General features: G+C 42.9%; 1 protein-coding gene across 13 annotated transcripts in view; it reads left to right on the top strand.

Annotated features, from left to right (window-relative positions):
* DNAJC6 (DnaJ heat shock protein family (Hsp40) member C6) overlaps positions 1-20,683 on the top strand; it is a 170,652-nt gene that overhangs the window by 140,715 nt on the left and 9,254 nt on the right. For 12 of the 13 annotated variants that reach the window (XR_014805021.1, XM_021093584.2, XM_013988882.3 and 9 more), the window contains 5 exon segments: positions 1,895-2,329; positions 6,775-6,909; positions 12,035-12,103; positions 13,110-13,229; positions 19,965-20,228. Coding sequence is in view for 11 of the 13 variants with exons in the window: in XM_021093584.2 (XP_020949243.2) it covers positions 1,895-2,329; positions 6,775-6,909; positions 12,035-12,103; positions 13,110-13,229; positions 19,965-20,228 (1,023 nt within the window). In the remaining 2 variants the exon portion in view is untranslated. 13 annotated transcript variants of the gene reach the window in all.

Below are 20,683 nucleotides of genomic sequence, written 5' to 3'. Positions count from 1 at the left end.
TTTTCAGAATCATCTACTGAGAAATGGGATCAAAAACATTTAAGAATATTGGAAAACCCAGTGAATTCTGGATTTCCCAGCCCCCTCTTGGCTTCCCCTTCATCTATCTTTCTTCCTTATGTAACTTTTTTTTTTTTTTCTTTTTAGGGCTGTACTCATGGCATATAGAGGTTCCCAGGCTAGAGGTTGAATCGGAGCTACAGCTGCCAGCCTCCGCCACAGCCACAGCAACACAGGATCTGAGCCACGTCTGCTACCTACACTACAGCTCACAGCAGCACCAGATCCTTCACCCACTGAGTGAGGCCAGGGATCAAACCCACAACCTCATGGTTCCCAGTTGGATTCATTTCCTCTGTGCCACAATGGGAAGTCCCTCACATAACTTTTAATCGAACTTCACTTTTACTTTCCATTGCTGTTTTAGTGAATAATTTAGAAATCATTCTTTTTAGGCTAAGAAATAGGTTTTTGGCACAACTGCACAGTTTTTTATTCAGATAAACCACACGGACCCAGATGGGTTTAGGAGTGCAGATTTTTTTTTTGCACGTTAGAAAGGCAAATTGGTGCATAAACTGCGTATCACTTAGCCCCCCCCCCCCCCGGAAACATCTAATCAAACATGTTAGAATGTCTGCAGTGAAACAACCTCGAGTGAAATCAATGAAATCTAAATACTTTCTCATCATTTCCAGTCGGATTTTTTTTTCCCACTGAGTTTGTGCCACGCTTGGGGAAACCTTTGCTCTTTGTAGCTTTTTGCCTTTCGGAGTTGGGGATGAAGGATGCGGATCTGCATTCGGTTTGGAATGTGGGTCTCCTTGACAGTAAATAACCAAGTTCCATATTAAGACCTCTCTCTGAGAGGGCCTGGAAACTCACTCACCAGCCTCTCTACTCCTGGACCAGATGAGGCCTCTTTCTTGCTGCCCATTTTATGCAGAAAGTATCTCCTCCCTGGTTGGCGTAAGGACCAGGCTAAGCAGAGCCATTCCTCTATTCCCTTATTAGGTGTGGAGTTTGCTGCTGCTCTAGACTATGGGAGAAAGGCCTTGCTTTTGGCTGCAGGGCATATGGAGAAGAAAAAGACAGTGAAGGAAGGCAGCAAAGGACTAGGAAATAATGGGTTTTTTTCCCAAAGCACCTCGTGTAGTGCTGGGAAAAAGAAGATTAAAAAAAAAAAAAAAAAAAAGAATTCCCTTGCAGCTCAGGGGGTTAAGAACCTGACATTGTCTCTGTGACAATTTAAGTTCGATTCCTGGCCTCGATCAGTGGCATGAGGATCCTGTGTTGCCTCAATGTGCAGTGTAGGTCACAGACACAGCTCGGATCTGGCATTGCTGTGGCTGTGGCATAGGCTGGCAGATGCGGCTCTGATTTGACCCCTAGCCTGGGAACCTCTAAATGCCGCAGGGGCGGCTGTGAAAGAAAAAAGAATAAAAGAAAAACCACTTAAGTCTACTTACTGTTGATATGAGCACGTTCCATCTATCATCTTATGTAATTTTTGCAATAGTCATGTGAGCTAGGTGCTGTTGATTTTTTTTCCCATCTCGCTGTGGAGAAAACCAAGGCACAGAGAAATAAAGTAACTTTCTCTGTGTGACGGAGCCAGTAAGTAGCAGAGAAGGGATTCAAACTCCGGCTGCTTCTAGAGGTCTTGCTGTTCACCCCACACTACACTGCCTCTCAGATGCTTGACAGACGGTAGTGGCCGTGTGAGGTGAAATACCTCCCGTGTTTCATTGCTAAGGGTCTAAAAGCACTGATTTTTTTTTTTTTTTTCAGGCTGCTCCTTCTCTCTTTCTGAAGTTATGTGCATAGATGCTAACAAAAGGCAGATGTTTTTGGCTTCTCACTAACTGTGTCCTGGCATATTGGTCTTCCTTAGATCAGAAATCAGAGAAATCCTTCTGCGAGGAGGACCATGCTGCCCTAGTGAATCAGGAAAGTGAGCAGTCGGATGATGAACTTCTGACGCTGTCCAGTCCGCATGGCAATGCCAACGGCGACAAAGCTCACGGAGCCAGAAAGCCCAGCAAAAAGCAGCAGGAGCCAGCAGCCCCTCCGCCCCCTGAGGATGTGGACCTTCTGGGTCTGGAAGGGTCTGCAGTGAGTAAGAACTTCTCTTCGCCGGCGGCTCCGCCCACCAACTCCGAACTTCTCAGTGACCTGTTTGGGGGTGGAGGCGCGGCCGGCCCCGCACAGGCGGGCCAGTCGGGGGTGGAAGACGTGTTTCATCCGAGCGGACCGACGTCCACCCAGTCGACCCCACGCCGGTCGGCCACCTCCACCTCCGCATCTCCAACGCTAAGAGCCGGAGAAGGTAATTTTTTCCCTGTTGCGCTTACCTCTCAGGGTTGCGTTATAGCTTTGGGGCCAAGCAGGTGGAATCGAATTTTCCTAATAATAATCTGGATTTTGTCCTGATCTCCCTGAAAGTCCCCGAAAGGTCTATATCTTCATTTAAATAGGGACCCCAAGGGGAGTTCCCGTCGTGGTGCAGTGGTTAATGAATCCGACTAGGAACCATGAGGTTGGAGGTTCGGTCCCTGCCCTTGCTCAGTGGGTTAAGGATCTGGCGTTGCCGTGAGCTGTGGTGTAGGTTGCAGACGTGGCTCGGATCCCGCGTTGCTGTGGCTCAGGTGTAGGCTGGCGGCTACAGGTCCGATTCGACCCCTAGCCTGGGAACCTCCATATGCCACGTGGGAGCGGCCCAAGAAATGGCAGAAAGACAAAATAAATAAATAAATAAATAAATAAATAGGGACCCCAAGAGGAAATAGAAATATTGTCCATTTTGATAGGCCAGTCTGAGAGAGAATACTGGAGTGCCTCACCCTTACTTTATTTTAATTTTTTTTTCAGGGCTTTAATCCCTGCACTGCTTCAGTTATTTCTGCTTGGAGGTTCAGGTCGATGAGTTATTATTAATAAAAGTGGCTACTATTTGTAGGGTACTCACTGTTTGCCAAACCTAGAATTTAACTGGAGCCATGAATTTAATCTTTATAAAAACACAATAAATATGAGTTGTTATTATCTCCATTTGATAGCTGAGGAAATAGAAGCTTAGGGTCAAATTAGTAGCATGTTTTTATACAGCTAGAAATTGATGGGGCCAGGGTCCAAAACTAGACCATTTGACTCCAGCACTTGCTGTTGGTTTTCCTGTAACGCCTTCCTGGAATTGTAGTTTTCCAAGTACACTTTGAACAGAGAAGTACGTGGTTACTTCTCGGTATATTTAAGGGACTCTTGCCAGCAGCACAGCTGGTGGAGCAGAACAGTTAGTGCCAGCTAAAGAGTTTCAGCCCAAGAGGTTCAGTCCACTTCACTCTGCTCATTGCCACAGACAAGTCACCCTTTCTGTGACTTGTCATCCACAGGTTTTTTGGGTTTTTTTTTTTGACATTTACAAGACAGTGGAGTTGGGTAAAGCAGAGGTCCCTTATAGCCTCTAAAGAACCAGCTGCCCGCGTTACTGTCGCCAGTAACCAAAATGGCATCCTCTTAGGAAGAGGAAAGAGGAATGTCTCAACTCTCCAGGCATGTGATAACCTTTAGAAACTTTCTTTCCCAGACTCATCCTTGGTGTTCTCAGAAGGCTTGGGGATGGTCTTGAATTATGGTTGTTCAACTGGAGGCATTTTTTAATTTGTTAAAGTGTCATTGATTTACAGTGTTTTGCCAATTTCTGCTGTACAGCACAGTGACCCAGTCATTCACACACACACACACACACACACACACACACACACACACACACACACACACACACAGTCTTTTCCTCATGCTATCTTCCATCATGTTGTATCCCAAGAGATTAGATGTAGTTTCCTGTGCTATATGGTGGGAGCTTACTGCTTACATTCTTTATATGAATGAATTTCAGAATCCTGGACTGTAGGTGCTAAGGCTCAGGCTGCTACCCTGATCATTGATGGAGCCAGAGTAATGGCACCCTGAATCCCAGGCTGTTTCCTTTATACCTCAGCAGTTCTTACTCACCAAAGTGAACAGAAGCTCTGTGAGGAAAAAAAGTCCCCAAGATCAAGATAGTGTAGTATTTGACGGTCACCTTTTCTTTTCTTTTCTTTTCGTCTTTTTGTCCTTTTAGGGCTGCACCCACAGCATATGGAGGTTCCCAGGCTAGGGGTCTAATCGGAGCTACAGCTGCTGGCCTACACCACAGCCACAGCAACGCCAGATCCAAGCCGTGTCTGCGACCTACACCACAGCTCATGGCAATGCTGGATCCTTAACCCACTGAATGAGGCCGGGGAGTGAATCCACAACTTCATGGTTCCTAGTCGGATTCATTTCTGCTGCGCCACAATGGGAACTCTGATGGTCACATTTTAAAACTATGTACCTTGTGTAACTTTCAGTGACCTCATCATAGTCCCAGGCAGGTGATTGTGTTCCAGTGCCAGAGCTCGTGGTGGCCTTTCAGACATTGGTTCAATCTGTGCTTCAAGTTATAGGCGATGAAACTGAGACCTAGATATACTGATTGACTTGTCCGAGGATACACAACTGCTTAGTGCCCCCTGAGAGCTGGAACTCAAGTATTCTGTTCTCCAAGAAGAAGTAGAAAGAACACTGAGTCCAGAGTTAAAGGCTTGGATTTGAATGCCAGGACCAACTCTTACCCATCTGTGTAGCCTTATTGGAAAATCTCAGCCTTCTTAGTCGTAAAATTGGGGTAATACTTATCTATCAGCATTGTTGTAAAGACTCCACTTTGAGCTCTCGTGTTGGGAAGTTTGCTTTCAGTTATTGGAGAATGCTGCTAATTTAACACATGTTGCTATTAAAAGTGTACCAAGTAATAGAAGGTTTTAGCATCCTCTACTGTTGACCTCAAACTTAGGTATAGATAAGGGAGTTCCCGTCATGGCTTAGTGGTAATGAACCCGACTAGTATCCATGAGGATGCGGGTTTGATTCCTGGCCTCGCTCAGTGGGTTAAGGATCTGGTGTTGCTGTGAACTGTGATATGGGTCGCAGACACGGCTTGGATCTGGCGTTGCTGTGGCTGTGATATAGGCTGGCAGCTGTAGCTCTCATTTGACCCCTGGACTGGAAACGTCCATATTCTGCAGGTGCAGCCCTAAACAAACAAAATGAAACAAAAGCCTTAGGTAAAGAGGGATTTACCCAGTGTCTTCTTACAGTTACTCTATAAATCTCAGTATTTTCATCTTATAGAAGAGATAAAGTTTTGTGAATATTAAATGAGGTAAGGGATATAAATCATGTAACAGAGTCCCTGACAGATGATGACTCATTGCTGCTACATAAGGCTAATCTGCTGCCCAGCAGAAGTTGGGATAGCATTATGCCAAACACGTATTAAATTGTATATCCTACCTGGGTTTTGATAATGGGATTTATTCATGAACTTGTTTGATTCTAGTTATCTCATCCTAAAATAGGTCACTCCCACTCCAGGAAGCAGTCAGCCCATTAGCTTGACATCTTACTACAGGGAGCTAAGGGGAATTTTGTCTCTTGTCCAATAATGAGAAATTAAAGGCCAGTTAAATACATGCTGCTCTGAGTGATTTTCATCACATTCATTCCACGCCTGGAAGATGCCTTTGGGTAATTCCTGGAATTTGGTGTCAGAAAATTTGAGCATGAGTCCAGCCTTATTATTTACTTAATATTGGCCAAGAAACTTTGCTCTCTGAATCTCAGTTTCATTGTCTACAGAATGAAGATAATACAGCTCTGACAGCAAGATGTTAGAGATATTAAAGATCGGCTGATTCTTTGAGCAAGGCACTGTGAACCCTAGAGAAATGATACAATATTCATGTTATGCAATTGTTGCTGGAATCCTCAGCTCTGCCTGCTTTGTTCTAGTCTGGTTCGTGCACACACTTCTCATTTCACTACATCTGCATCTAGTTTCTAGCAAGTGGTTGACAGGCAATGTTTTGGAAACATTTTGGTTTCATAGGACATAAAGTGTAATGAGAGCTCAGGCTTTGTCACACTCGTTTTCTTCTCTTTTTAACTTCAATGAGCCAGAGACCACTAAAAACACAATCAAAACTAAACAAAATCTGGACAGCAAGGTTTTCTATTGTTAGCCTTAACAACAGAGTCCCCTGCCTGGTATTTGTTCACTAATTCGCTGAATATGAGCTCAATTCATTCATTGAGCATCTCCCACGGTGCAGGCATGGTTTCATCATTCATCTATTAGTCTGTAAGCTTGCCTGACTTATTTCATGTTTATTAAGATAGCCAAAGGCCTATGTTTATGGTTCAGCCAACAGGTAAATCAGAGTTCTCCTTTGTCCACAAAGAGATTATCCTTGGGCTCCATTTTTAACCCTGGAGGAATTATTAAGGATAGGATAGGTAGAGTTCCCATTGTGGCTCAGCAGGTTATGAACCCAACTGGTATCCATGAGGATGTTTGATCCCTGGCTTTGCTCAGTGGATTAAGGATCCGGTGTTGCTGTAAGCTATGGAGTACGTCGAAGACATGGCTTGGATCCTGCATTGCTGTTGCTGTGGTGTAGGCTGGCAGCAGCAGTTCCAGTTCAACCCCTAGCCTGGGAACATCCACATGCTGCAGGTGTGGCCCTAAAAACAAAGGATAGGATGGGCCCATGGAGCAGCCCCGCAAGGCAGACATCATCCTGACATTTCAAGTATTTGGCCTTGGGCCTTGTAAAGGTGACAGCTTGTCAATATTTATTGAATGAACAAACTTATAAGACAAAGAAACACCTGTTTCCTGTTGTTTAGGGGCAGCGTTTGACCCCTTTGGAGGACCTTCTAAGCCATCCGGTCAAGATTTGCTGGATTCTTTTCTGAACACAGGCAGTGCATCCAGTGACCCATTTCTTCAGCCCACGAGAAGTCCTTCACCTACAGTGCATGGTAAGGAAGTATTTTATGTTGTGTTCAGTGCTACATGGTTTTCCACAAGATAGCAGTAGGTGCTCAGCTGTGTAAGCATCCTGTAGGTGGTTTGGGGTTTTTTTGTTTGTTTTTTGGAAAAGCCACATGATGTGTCTCTCTTTTGGAAATTCACATTAACGTATTAAAACTTCTGGGATGTTCTATAGTAAAGAAGCCTGCTTAATTTTGTTTTATGCAGCTTTCCTAAAATTTAATTTGACTATGGAATTTTTTTTTTTCTTGCATCAAAGCTGCATGCACAGAATTATAGGGCACCACCGATTGTAGGACATTACCTTATTTTATATACAGTGAAAAAAGACAAAACTTGCCACTTTTAGTTGATTGAATGATACATACTCATTGAAGTCTTTGAAAAGTGAAAAAGCCTTAATAAATTAATAAAATCTGATATGATGAGCATTCTACAAAATTGATATTCCACAGAACAGTTTAGAATACAATATCCTGATATATTACGCTAGTTCTATCTAATATGAAGCCACTAGCCACATGTGGCTATTGAGCACCTGAAATGTGGCCATTCTGACTGGAAATGCACTCTAAGCATAAAGTACATGCCAGATTTCAAAACTTCATACAAAAAAAGAGTGTAAAATATCTCATTAATATTTGTTATATTGGTCACTTAAGATACGATTTTGAGTATATTGAGTTAAATAAAATATTTTATTAAAATTAATTTTACCAGTGTCTTTTTACTTTAACATGAATCCTAGAAAAATTTTAAGTTATACATGGCCCACGTTATATTTCTATGTTAGAGAATTGGGTTTTATAGAAAGAATCATAGTCACATCCATTAGTAAGAGCAGGAGTTCCCATCGTGGCTCAGCGGAAATGAAACTGAGTAGCATCCATGAGGTTGCAGGTTTGCTCCCTAGCCTCGCTCAGTGGGTTAAAGATCCAGCGTTGCTGTGAGCTGTGGTGTAGGTCACAGATGCAGCTTGGATCTGGCTGTGGTATAGGCCCGCGGCTACAGCTCGAATTCAACCCCCAAGCCTGGGAACCTCCATGTGCTTCAGGTGCCCCCCTAAGAAAAAAAGAAAATTTGTAAGAGCAAAAATCTATCACTTAGGTAACACTGATTTAAACTAAAGCTCTTAGAGTTCCTGTTGTGGCTCAGTGGATAAGAACCCGACATGGTATCCGTGAGGATGCATGTTTGATCCCTGGCTGTGCTCCGTGGGTTAAGGATCCAGTGTTGCTGCAAACTGCGGTGTAGGTTGCAGAAAAGAAAAACAAACAAACAAAATCTGAAGCTCTTCAGTGAAGGACAGATGGCTTTAGGCTAGAGAACCGAAGCTCATTCCTGATATGGAAGGATATTGAACCTCACTGGCCTCCACTCAATGTTGAGGACAATGTACTTACTAGGGAAGGCACCCTGAGCCACCCTGGAGAATGCAGTCCAGTCATAAGCGTGACTTCACGGAAGCCATGCACATGCAAAAGGAAGATGAATTGTGCAACACTGGTCAAACTGCAATGATTGAAAATGAGAAAGCAGTCCAGGAACAACCTTTATGGTTGACTTCCTGTTGGTCTTAAATCTCAAACTATTTGGAGTGGTTCACAGGACAGCATATAAGAAATTCACCTCTGATTCTTGACTAGTGCCCACTGAAAAGAATCTCCTGATTGGAAATTGACTACCCTGCGAGGAAAGATGCAGAGAGATGGGTTAAAGCCCATGTATTTGTTTTTGTTTGTTTGTTTGTTTTTTCCTTTTTATGGGCACACCTGTGGCATATGGAAGTTCCCAGACTAGGAGTCAACTCGGAGCTGCAGCTGCCAACAGCCTACACCACAGCCACAGCAGCACCAGATCCAAGCCATGTCTGTGACCTACACCACAGCGCACAGCAATGCTGGATTCTTAACCCACTGAGTGAGGCCTGGGATCGAACCTGCATCCTCATGGATAAAAGTCAGATTCCTAACCCACTGAGCTACAGTGGGAACTCCCTAAAGCTGATGTTTTTGTTCACAAAGTATTTAAAATGTAGGTTACATCATTGCTGTGCTCACAGTGACTCTGTTTTGTGCAACATGGAAACCAGTGTCCTCAAAATGGCCTGGGTATGCCCTTTGTGACCAGAGCTTTGAACTCCTTTGCTGTTCTCTCCCTCTTGCTCTCTCCATTTCTAGACACACTGGTCTCTCCGCTCTTGCACTGGCTGTCCCCTTTCCCAGGCATCGGCATGGCTTATTCCTTCACTTCTTTGATCTTCGCTCAGCTGTCACCTTCTTTGACTGCTCCATTCACATGGAAACCCATCCCCTGTGCCCTTACTTTGCATTTTCTTTTCCATTGTCCTTGTCAGCTCCCAGTATCCTTCATTTTCTTGTGTGTCTTTTATTCTTTTGTTGTCTATCTCTTCTCACTGGAACATGAGCTCACAAAGGCAGGGTTTTGGTTTTGTTGCTGAATGCTTCCCTAGTGCCTAGAAGAATTATCAGCACGCAGTAGGTTTTATCTGTCTGTCTTTCCATATAATGAGTAAATATAAAATAAATTAACTCCTTTTTTTCTATTCAGGTCTCTTTGATGCATAATGATGCTGTGAATAAGGTTATCTATTTTCCTGACATTAATTCTTTGAATTTACTGATTTAATATGAGTACCGCCTTTTATGTCCCATGGGTATAAGTGTTCATACATTGGCATGGCAGTGCTGGACGAGGTTCTTTCTTGTGAGTGGGTTAGAAGATGTTTTGCATCCAGTTTCAGCCAGTTAGCGCTCCTTTATCTTGTTGCTACATTTCTTTTTTTTTCTCCAATTTTATTGAGAGTATGGTTGACTTACTACCTTGTGGTATACTTTTTATTTTGATCTGAGTGAAAATGCTAGTGAGTGAAAGAATTTTCCACTTGCTGAGAAGGGACTTATTCCACTGTTAGTGGGTCCCTTGCATCATCTCCATGTACAAGGGAGACTCAGATGTCGGATTGGGTGGTCACGTGGGCTACCTCCAGTTTCTACAAGGCAACAGCAATCTCTTCTGACAATCAAGGAATATTGCCTTTGAGTTCTACAAATATTTATTGACTACAAATATTTATTGGACATCTACTCTGAGCAGAATACTCATGTGGGGCATCAATTGAGAAGAAAGCTAAATAAGTAACCATAATAAAAGGCAGAATAGAGGTTGAAAATATTGGGTAATTACCCTTGTATTTGTTTACTCCTTTCTCTCCAACAGATTTTAAGTTTCTTAAGGATAGGCACCGTGGCCTCTAGTTCTCTGTTTCCTGGTGTGGTGCCTTGCATGTGGTAGGAGGTCATAAGGGTTTATGGTTTGGATTAGTAATTAGATTGAAGTACTGATTCGTCGTTCTGCATCCTAGTTGGGTATGAGACTGAGGGCAGAGTGTAAAGGAAATCCAACAGCAAATGTTAGCAAAATTGTCTAATGTACACCTCAGTTTTCATGGGCTACTTGGGAAAAAAAGAGAAGGGAGAAACAGAAGGGAAAGAACTGTTATTTCTGCCAGCAGCATGTTCTAACTCAGTAATGAGAAGGCGCACGATGTCTTGGTACTAAGCAAAAAAAACAGGAAAATGTAAGGCTTGGTCATGCGAATCTTGGTCCTTTGGTGACCCTTTGGGTGGTGGTAGTGGGTTGTGTATTGGATCTTAAATCCTACTCACAATGTCAGTTTAGTATTTGCCTTGTACTCATTGATTTTATGAACTGAACCTAGAAGAGCCTTAGAAAGAGGTTATTTCTCATGGCATCCTATTTCTTCTTTGGATTTTTTAGATGCAGAAAAAATTTACTCTACCAGTGTATACTCCTCTAACACAACTAATTCTCTTTAGCTGAACATTTCTTTTAAATTCTACACGTGGGGAGTTCCCGTCGTGGCACAGTGGTTAAGGAATCCGACTAGGAACCATGAGGTTGCGGGTTCGGTCCCTGCCCTTGCTCAGTGGGTTAACGATCCGGCGTTGCCGTGAGCTGTGGTGTAGGTCGCAGATGCGGCTCGGATCCTGCGTTGCTGTGGCTCTGGCGTAGGCTGGTGGCTATGGCTCCGATTAGACCCCTAGCCTGGGAACCTCCATATGCCGCAGGAGTGGCCCAAGAAATAGCAAAAAAAATAAATAAATAAAAAAATAAAAAAAATAAAAAAAAATAAATAAATTCTACACGTGGAACTTTCAGAGGGGTCCAAATGATCTATTTTGAAGCCGCTGTGAGCTTGTTTTGAGTGACAGTGGATACGTCCCTGACACCAGCATGGTGGGTGGTATCTAGTCAGTCCCCAGTACATGTTCTGATTGACTCCTCATTCTCCATTCTTGTCACAGCAGAGGAGAAAACGAACTTTCCGTTCTCAGTTGTTGTACCTCTCATACACTTATTAATGCCACCTTAAGGCCGACTGAGTTTAAGTTCCCTTTCACTTTTTTTTTTTTTTTTTACTTGCCCACTGATTTGTGTTAAGTGTAAAGGTGGGACACACAAAGATGAATAAGATTATTTCTTGCCTTCAAGAAACTCACAATCGGGAGTTCCCGTCGTGGCGCAGTGGTTAACGAATCCGACTAGGAACCATGAGGTTGCAGGTTCCATCCCTGGCCTTGCTCAGTGGATTAAGGATCCGGCATTGCCGTGAACTGTGGTGTAGGCCAGTGGCTATGGCTCCGATTAGACCCCTAGCCTAGGAACCTCCATATGCTGCAGGAGTAGCACTAGAAAAGGCAAAAAGACAAAAAAAAAAAAAAAAAAAAAAAAAAAAAGAAAGAAAGAAACTCACAATGTATTAGAGACAGATATATGCACTGTTATAATTCAAAGTGTGGATACGGAGGTAAAATAAAGGTAAACCAAAATAAAGGTAAACCAAAGAAGCAACAGAGACAAAGAGTGTGTGGTCTCCCTGTAACTATAGATGAAGGCACAAACTGTCCATGTTGCAGGAGGTGGGGAGAGCTCAGAGGCAGAGATGAAGCGCTTGGGACCTTGACAGGTCGTGAGGCCTCGTGAGAGAGGGAGCATTTTCCTGCATGAACTAGAAAAGTGGATTCTGAGCTATCTTGTCCTGATCCTTTTTTTTCTCCCCATTTGCAGCTTCGAGTACACCTGCTGTGAACATTCAGCCAGATGTCGCAGGAGGTTGGGATTGGCATACTAAACCAGGTAAAGGTCAGCAGATTAATTTTGTGTACATTTAACCAGTTGCTAAAGCAGAGTCCCTCACCCAAGGTGAAGTGAGTACTTACAGAGTGGAATAGCCCCTCCAAGAAATTTCCTAGAGGCTTACATTCTGGAAGGGCTTTTCACATTGGCCTTGATGCCATGATAATGCTGCATGTTATAGGTTATTTAGCTTTTCTAAGTCTCATTTGATAAATGTCTGCCTTGACAATAGAGTTAGGCAAATCTAGGTATATGTCTAACTCAACCACTTAGGAACTCTTAGATTTTTTTCACAAGTCTGAACCTCAGTTTTCTTATCTGTGAAATGGGGTTCATAGTTCTTATCCCACACAGGTGTACAAGTTTAAGTGAAATGACTTATATGAAATTTTGTGGCCTAGAGTAGGTGCTACATAAATTAAATTGTTTTCCTTCTTCATCAAGGACTTTTTTTTAGGGCTGGATTTGTCTGTAATATGAAATTCTATTTCTCGTGGCTAGTAGTGTATTTCTTGAGAGTCATCTAGTGTGATTGTGTTCCTGACACAGTGTAAGTTACACACACACACACACACACACACACACAATATGTTTATCACAGCAACTTTCTAAAGCAATTGCTCTTTCCTTAGTTAACCAATGAGAAGATATTGAAGCTCAGAGCAGTTAAGCAACATGCAAAGGTCACTCAGCTAGGAAGTGGCCGAACTTGAGTTCAGACCTGATTCCAAATCCCATAGGAAAGAATGAAGTCAGATTACATGTAAAGTAAACACTAAGCATAATAGTTTACAGGGGTGGCCAGGAAATGACATGCCTTCTCTGTTCCCTGTCCCCATTCCAGGCCAGTATTCACTTAAGTGAGGGAAGCAAAGTCTAACGTCTTTGCAAACCCTGTCCAAATTTGCCCTTAGAGACAAGCTGAGCGAGAGCTCTGGATTTCTGACCTTCAGAATTCAGCCTCAGACGACAAACTCATTTTCAATGATCGTATTATTTTTTTCAGGAGGTTTTGGAATGGGAAGCAAGTCAGCTGCCACCAGCCCAACTGGCTCATCACACGGTACTCCCACCCATCAGAACAAACCCCAGACTCTGGATCCTTTTGCCGACCTTGGGACATTAGGTATAAACATAGCAAGTTAAGATATAAAAAAACATTTACTTTTATCTTCTTTCTTTCTTTTCTTTTTTTTTCCTTCTTTTTAGGGCCACACCCATGGCATATGGAAATTCCCAGCCTAGGGGTTGAATCAAAGCTGCAGCTGCCAGCCTACGCCACAGCCACAGCAACTCAGAATCCGACCTGCATCTGTGACCTACACTGCAGCTCATGGCAACACTGGATCCTTAACCCACTGAGTGAGGTCAGGGATCGAACCCGAGTCCTCATGGATACTTGTCAGGTTCATTACCGCTGAGCCACGATGGAAACTCCAAAGAACATTTACTTCTGGCTCCAAAGCTTCAAATCTAAATCTTTGATGTTAAAATAACCTGGTATTGCTACCTGGGATCTAAAATCATATGTATTCTTAAGCTCTACTCTAAAACCTGAGATTGACTTTTAAGAAAAGCAAACAGGCCTCAAGTATTGGGTTGGAATCCACCCCTAATAATCTGTTTCTTCAATGCCTACTTTTGGAGAAGTAGCATAAATAAAGTTAGAACTTCCAGCAGCCTCTGGTGATAGAGTTTGGCTGCAGCAGAAGTAACGAATGTGTCAGGAAAAGCGGAGAGACGAGGCTGGTCAGGTAGATTTGTGCCACTTGGGGCCAGCCGTGCACCGCCTGACGGTGAAGTCGCCATGAGATCCCCACACTGTATCCCCCCTCCCCCATTGACAACAGTGCGCTCTGCTCAGTTTGTAAAATTCCAGTACAGAAAATGGGCTCTCTGTATAGTGCATCCAAACTGTTTTTCATCCTATGTGAATTGTTGTTTTAGGGTACATGTTTCAAGAGCAGTAATTTTAGAGACACTGGGTTCCCCGGGCTTCAGACACTGCAAGCGCTTCTGAGTATCAGTGTTCGTGGTGCAGTATGTAGGTTTCAAACTGTTTCACCACTACTTCACCAAGGAGTAGTTCACGGAACGAGCGTGTTCTGAAACCTTTCCTTCTTCCTTTTCCTGCTCTGGGCAGTGCAGAGTTGCTAAATAAGGATGGGATCGCTTTGACACAAAGGTTTAAGTTAGCCGTGTCGATGGTTTAGTTTCTCAGCCCTCTGGAGGCATTTAGAGCCAGTTTAGCTGCAGGGAATGAGAACGTGGCTACCATTTTATTTTTTGCCAGAATCCTGTCAGAGTCATGACCCTTCCTTTTTATACTCTTTAGATCTTTTTTTATTTTAAGAACACTCAGAATTATTTTCACTTTTTAATATAGTAATATAAATTTCAAATTTTAAAATAGCATCATATGTAATAGTTGAAGTTCTCCTTCAAATAAAGTCTCATTCATGCTTCATTTTTTTACCCATTTCTACATTCCATAGCTATTTATTAACTGCCTTCTGTGGACGAACACTGTTTGAGAAAAAACCAATTCGCCACACTAACCAAACCAAAACAAAATTCCTGCCTTCCGAAAGCTTATAGTCGATTCTATCATTTTAAGAACTTTCTTTATGGTTCACTAAGATGTTCTAGGCTGGTTTTGAACTTTCACACACCAGTCCTGGAATCAGGTGTTTCCAAGCATCCTCATCCCTTTTTGTGGGTATTTAGAAGCCAGAATGTATACTCCTTGGTACTGAGGTGGGTACCATTGCTCTGCCTTTCAGGAAATGGAGGTAGGTGATGAGTGGATAGAAACACATATATAGAATTCAATCCAGCAGTTCCTGTCATGGCACAGTGGTTAACAAATCTGACTAGGAACCATGAGGTTGCAGGTTCAATCCTTGGCCTTGCTCAGTGGGTTAAGGATCTGGCGTTGCCATGAGCTGTGGTGTAGGTTGCAGACGCGGCTCGGATCCCTCATTGCTGTGGCTCTGGTATAGGCTGGTAGCTACACCTCTGATTAGACCCCTAGCCTGGGAACCTCGATATGCCGTGGGAACGGCCCTAGCAAAGGCAAAAAGACCAAAAAAAGAGAATTAAATCCACTTTCACAGGGCTCTTTCTTGCTTTCCCCTGTTCCATATGTGTATTTTCCATTTCCTTGGATCTCAGCATTAAGAGATAATAAAAATAGTTTCAGAATAACTGCATCCATATCACTGCAACAACAAACCTGCTAGGAGGAGTTCAAGAGTTCTTTGTTGTTTTTGAAATGTAATAACTTAAAAACTACTGGAGAAAACTAGTTTCCTTTTTTTTCCACTTTTTTCCTTTCTTTTTATGGCTGCACCTGTGGCATATGAAAGTTCCTGGGCTAGGGGTTGAATTGGAGCTGCAGCTGCAGGCCTATGCCTCAGGCACAGCCACAGCCACAGCGGATCTGAGCCACATCTGGGACCTATGCCGAAGCTTGCAGCAACTCCGGATCCTTAAGCTGCTGAGCAAGGCTGGGAATCAAACCCGCATCCTCATAGAGACAACATCAGGTTGTCTGCTGAGCCAGGATGGGAACTCCGAAAATAGTTTCTTAACTTTCCCCATTTTTCAAGTCACACAGATTAAGAAAGAGAAGTGACTTTCCTCAAGCCATACAGAATATAGGTATATAAGCAAGGCTGCAGGCTAGAATTTTTGACCCCAGGGCAATTGCTTTAGAATAAAAATTAAACTTCCAACTTAGATAGCTGCAATTCAAAAAGATAGTATCCTTGTCCTTAAGGTATTTTCACAAGGAACAATTCTGATACAGACAGCTTAGTTCTTTCATAGATACTCTGATTTAATTGGTTTGGCTGTGACTTGGGTGTAGAGAGTTTTTATAGATTCCCAGTGAGTCTAATGCACAGCCAAATTTGACCACCGCTGCTTTTGCTTTTAATGAGAATAACAGGGACCTGTGGGTTTAGCTGCTGTTTTGTACTTCTGTCAGTTCTCTGTTTCAGTGGCATTAAAAATTGGCATTTCTAGACATGGGTAGGAAATATTCTTCTGGAAGGGCACATTTTTGTTTGTTTTCTTTTTTCTTTTCTTTTTTTCAGGGCCTCACCCATGGCATATGGAAGTTCCCAGGCTCGGGGCCGAATCGGAGCTACAGCTTGCTGGCCTACACCACAGCCATAGAATGAGAAATCCAAGCCATGTCTGCAACCTACACCATAGCTCGTGGCAACACCGGAAACCTGACCCACTGAGCGAGGCCAGGGATCGAATCTGCATCCTCATGGATATTAGTCATATTCGTTCCAGGCACAGCGGGAACTCCCTGGAAGGGCTCAGTGTTGATGAGCAGCTTGAGGTCAGAGTCAGCATCTGCCTTTTCATCTGCAGCCTGCCATGTAGAAGATGCTCAGTAGTCATTCATAAATGAACAAATAAATGACAGTGTCGTTGGAATATGGAAGTATTTTTTAAGTTCTTAGGGTCTTTTTTATATTGAATTTTATTTATTTCTTTATTTTTAAAATTTATTGGTGTGCAGCTGACTTACAATGGTATGTTGTTTTCAGGCATACAGCAAAGTGAATCAGTTACACATATATCCATTGTTTTTAGATTCTTTTCCCATATAGGTTATTACAGACTATTAAGTAGATCTCCCAGTGCTATACTATTAAATCTTAACATAAAAAACATATATATATTTGGAAAGAAGATCATAAGCAACCTTAAAATATAACATGAAATCCCAACGCAGAATGCGTTCCCAGCCTAAGGTATAGGTTGATGGGTTGTTGGCAGAAGAGCCCGGGGGCCAAGAAAGAGGGGCTTCATGATCTAAGTTAGAGACTGATGGGAGGCAAAACCGAAGTATAACTCTGTCATTATCCTTTTCTGTTATTAAGTATTTGTAGATCCTTTATGGTATAGTGGTGCATTCTGGGCATATGAAATTACATTACTTTAAACTAATGCCTCTTCTTCTCCTAGTTCAGGGATTGGAAGAACTTTCACAGAGCCATGGTGTACCTTTATGGTGTACCTGTGATGCAGACATAGTTCTGATTTCACAGGTGAGAAAACCGAGGTCAAGGAGATAAATTTTTCACTGAACTTCAGAAGAGCGAAGGTTCTTTATAGACTTTTTTCAGCTATCATCCCAGTGCACAGTATCTGGTACTGAGTAATGCTCAACAGATACTGATGAATGAATATTCGAATGAATGAATTAATGTGTGCAAGAATGCACGAGTAAGTGTTAGAGCAGAGACTCAACCTCACATTGGCTCCAAGTCTTGTGGTTGTAACACACATTCCCAGTGGGGAAGGAAAGAAGAACCCAGATCAGAACAGAAGAACAGTGCCTATAGAAAGAAGACACAGTAAGGAAGGGATAAATTATAGTGAAAGACTCAGAGATTTGGGGAGGAGTCAGAGATTATGGACGCAGCAAATGAAACATGACATTTGGAAATAAGAAGCCTGTAGTCAGTCCCATCACCATAAACTTGCTGTGTGATCATGAGTATGTCAGCATATCTCTCTGAGCCTTGATTTTTCTCATCTTTAAAGTGGGGCCAGAAGTTCCCATCGTGGCACAGTGGAAGCAAATCCAACTAGGAACCATGAGGTTGCAGGTTCGATCCCTGACTTTGCTCCGTGGGTTAAGGATCCAGCATTGCCGTGGGCTGTGGTGTAGGTCATAGACGTGGCTCAGATCTGGCGTGGCTGTGGCTGTGGCTGTGGCCGGCAGCTGTAGCTCCAATTAGAGAGTTCTGATTAGAGTTCCTCTAGCCTGGGAATCTCCATATGCCACCGGTGTGGCCCTAAAAAGACAAAAGACAGAAGAATACAAAATAAATAAAATAAAGTGGGGCCAGACATGGAAAACAGTATTGCGGTTTCTCAAACAACCAAAAATAGAAATACCATATGACCTTGCAGTTCCATTCCTGGGTATATATCTGAAAAAAAACAAAAACACTACTTTGAAAAGATACATGCACCCAGTGTTCATAACAGCATTATTTACAGTTGCCAAGATATGGGAGCAAGCTAAATGTTTATCAACAGATAAATGGATAAAGAAGATGTGGTGTATGCAATGGAATACTACTCAGCCATAAAAAAGAATGGATTTTTGCCATTTGTAGAAGCATGGATGGACTTGAAAGGCTGGGTGAAATAAGTCAGACAGAGAAAGATAAATACTGTATTATATCACTTTTATGTGGAATCTAAAAAATATAACAAACCAGTGACTATAACTACAAAGGAAGCAGACTCATAGAGAACAAATTGGTGGTCACCAGTGGGGAGTGGGGGAAGTGAGGTACAAACTATTGGGTGTAAGATTGGCTTTGTGATGTATAATGTGGGGAATACAGCCAATATTTTGTAATTACAACCAGTAATAACTAAATGGAAAGTAACCTTTAAAATTGTATAAACTTTTTTAAAATATTTTTTTTTAAAAAACAGTAATTTCAGGAGTTCCCTGGTGTCCTAGCAATTAAGGATTCGGTGTCACTGCTGTGGCTCAGGCTCAATCTCTAGTCCAGAAACTTCTGTGTGCCACGTGCACAGCCAAAAAAAAAAAAAAAAAAAAAAGGTAATTTTGACAAAAAAAGAAAAATACATAACTAAAGTGAGGCCAGTAATACTACCTACTTCCCTACGGTGTTGTGTAGATTGTAGGCAGTAATATTCATAAACATATTTTTTAAATTCTAAAGAGCTACATGCATGTTATTTTATTATCACTGTTCCTTTGGGCTTGGTGCCTGAAAGGGTTCCTAGAGGTCACCACATTTCGGTTTCTTATTTTATCTCCTTAAACATGAGCCCAAACTGGTCTTCATATTTTGGAAACAGCTCAGCCTATATTCAGTGAGTACTTAAAGGTTAGGCATTACAGGCTCATGATTCTACTTAAATTCCCAGCACAAAGTAGTATCATTTTTTAAAGATTCTTTGCCTTGTTCAAAGGTGTCAGAGTGTAGGCTGTGTTTACTCTCCTGCAATGAAATGCAGGTCGTGTGAAATTGAAACCTATTGATGACATTTCAAAACATCTTTGTTTACTCTTGGGCACTAACCATGTCTGTGTTTGTAGCAGACAGTGAATAATCCTGATCATTGACGGTTTAAGTCGCACCTTCATGAGTGAATGTATTTTGTTTTACTCCTAGTTCTTGTCATTTGGTAGCTTTACTCCAGTGAAGAAGTAAAATCTGGGAGGGGGAGGGAGGGTTGGAGTGGCATAGGGGAAGGACTCTTCCAGCTCGGCAGTCAGAGACTTAGACTCAAGTTCCAGTCCTGCCACTTTCTGGCTGTGTGACGTTGCGAAAATCACTTACCTGGTCTGAGCTGCAGTTTGTTCCTCTGAAGAAAAAATGGGGTTATTAATACCTAAAAATGTCTTTGTGAGGATGAAGAAAATATATGCCTGCAATTTCTTTAACTAAGAGGAAGGCTAGGAGTGCCCGTTGTGGCTCAGTGGATTAAGAACCCGACCAGGATCCATGAGGACATGGGTCTGATCCCTGGTCTCACTCAGTGGGTTAAGGATACAGCATTGCTGTGAGCTGTGGTGTGGGTCACAGATGTGGCTTGGATCCCGCATTGCTGGGGCTGTGGTGTAGGCCGGCAGCTGCAGTTCTGATTTGACCCTGAGCCTGGGAACTTCCACGTGCCGTGGGTGTGGCCCTAAAAAGACAGAAGGAAAAAAGAGGAAGGCTAATTGTGCTACCAGTCAAGGGATGTTCCACTGAAGTCGTTGCACACAGTAACTCGGGACACAGGAGTTAGAGGCGACTCAAAAGAGCATGACTTTCTCTCTCTCTCTCTCTCCTCTCTGTAGGTGGTTCTTCATTTGCCAGCAAGCCCTCCACACCAACTGGATTGGGTGGAGGCTTTCCACCCCTCAGCTCCCCACAGAAAGCATCTCCCCAGCCTATGGGTGGAGGGTGGCAGCAGGGAGGTGGCTACAACTGGCAGCAGACACAGTCTAAGCCTCAGCCCAGCATGCCCCACGCTTCTCCCCAGCACCGGCCCAACTACAACGTGAGCTTCTCATCCATGCCTGGGGGCCAGAACGAACGTGGGAAAGGATCAGCTAATGTGGGTAAGGATGACAGCAGGGAGCCTGACTGTAGGGTACCCGGATGTATGTGTGTCTGAAGAAGGAGATTGAAAACAATTCCAAGGCAGTCTTTTTTTTTTTTTTTTTTTTTTTTTAATATGGGAAATTTATTATAATATAAATATTTGCTAGGTATATTTAAAATGTTAACTCTATTTATTTATTTACATAATTATTTTGTCCGTGCCTGTAACATGTAAACGGTCCCAGGCCAGGGGTTGAACCTGTGCTGGACCAGCAATCAGGCACCAAGGCAGTCTTTTCATCATAGAGACACAGCATGATCTCTCCACCAGCTGTGCCTGGAGCTCCTGGGTTTGTGCTGCTGGTCCACGTGTCTCTCTCCAGGCTGAGAGCAAATGGTGGGCAGACGCTGGGTCTTTTTTTGCTTTGTTCCCATTAGTGCCTAGCATAGTACTTGGCGTGGAGTAGGCACC

The sequence above is a fragment of the Sus scrofa genome, chromosome 6 (genome assembly GCF_054392235.1).
Source record: "Sus scrofa isolate SSC_HxYL_T2T_F1_AM1 chromosome 6, Sscrofa_HxYL_maternal_Yorkshire_Landrace_v2.0, whole genome shotgun sequence".
NCBI classification, from domain to species: Eukaryota; Metazoa; Chordata; class Mammalia; order Artiodactyla; family Suidae; genus Sus; species Sus scrofa.
Note: the sequence above shows the minus strand (reverse complement) of the source record. Positions and strands in the feature narration are given on the sequence as shown.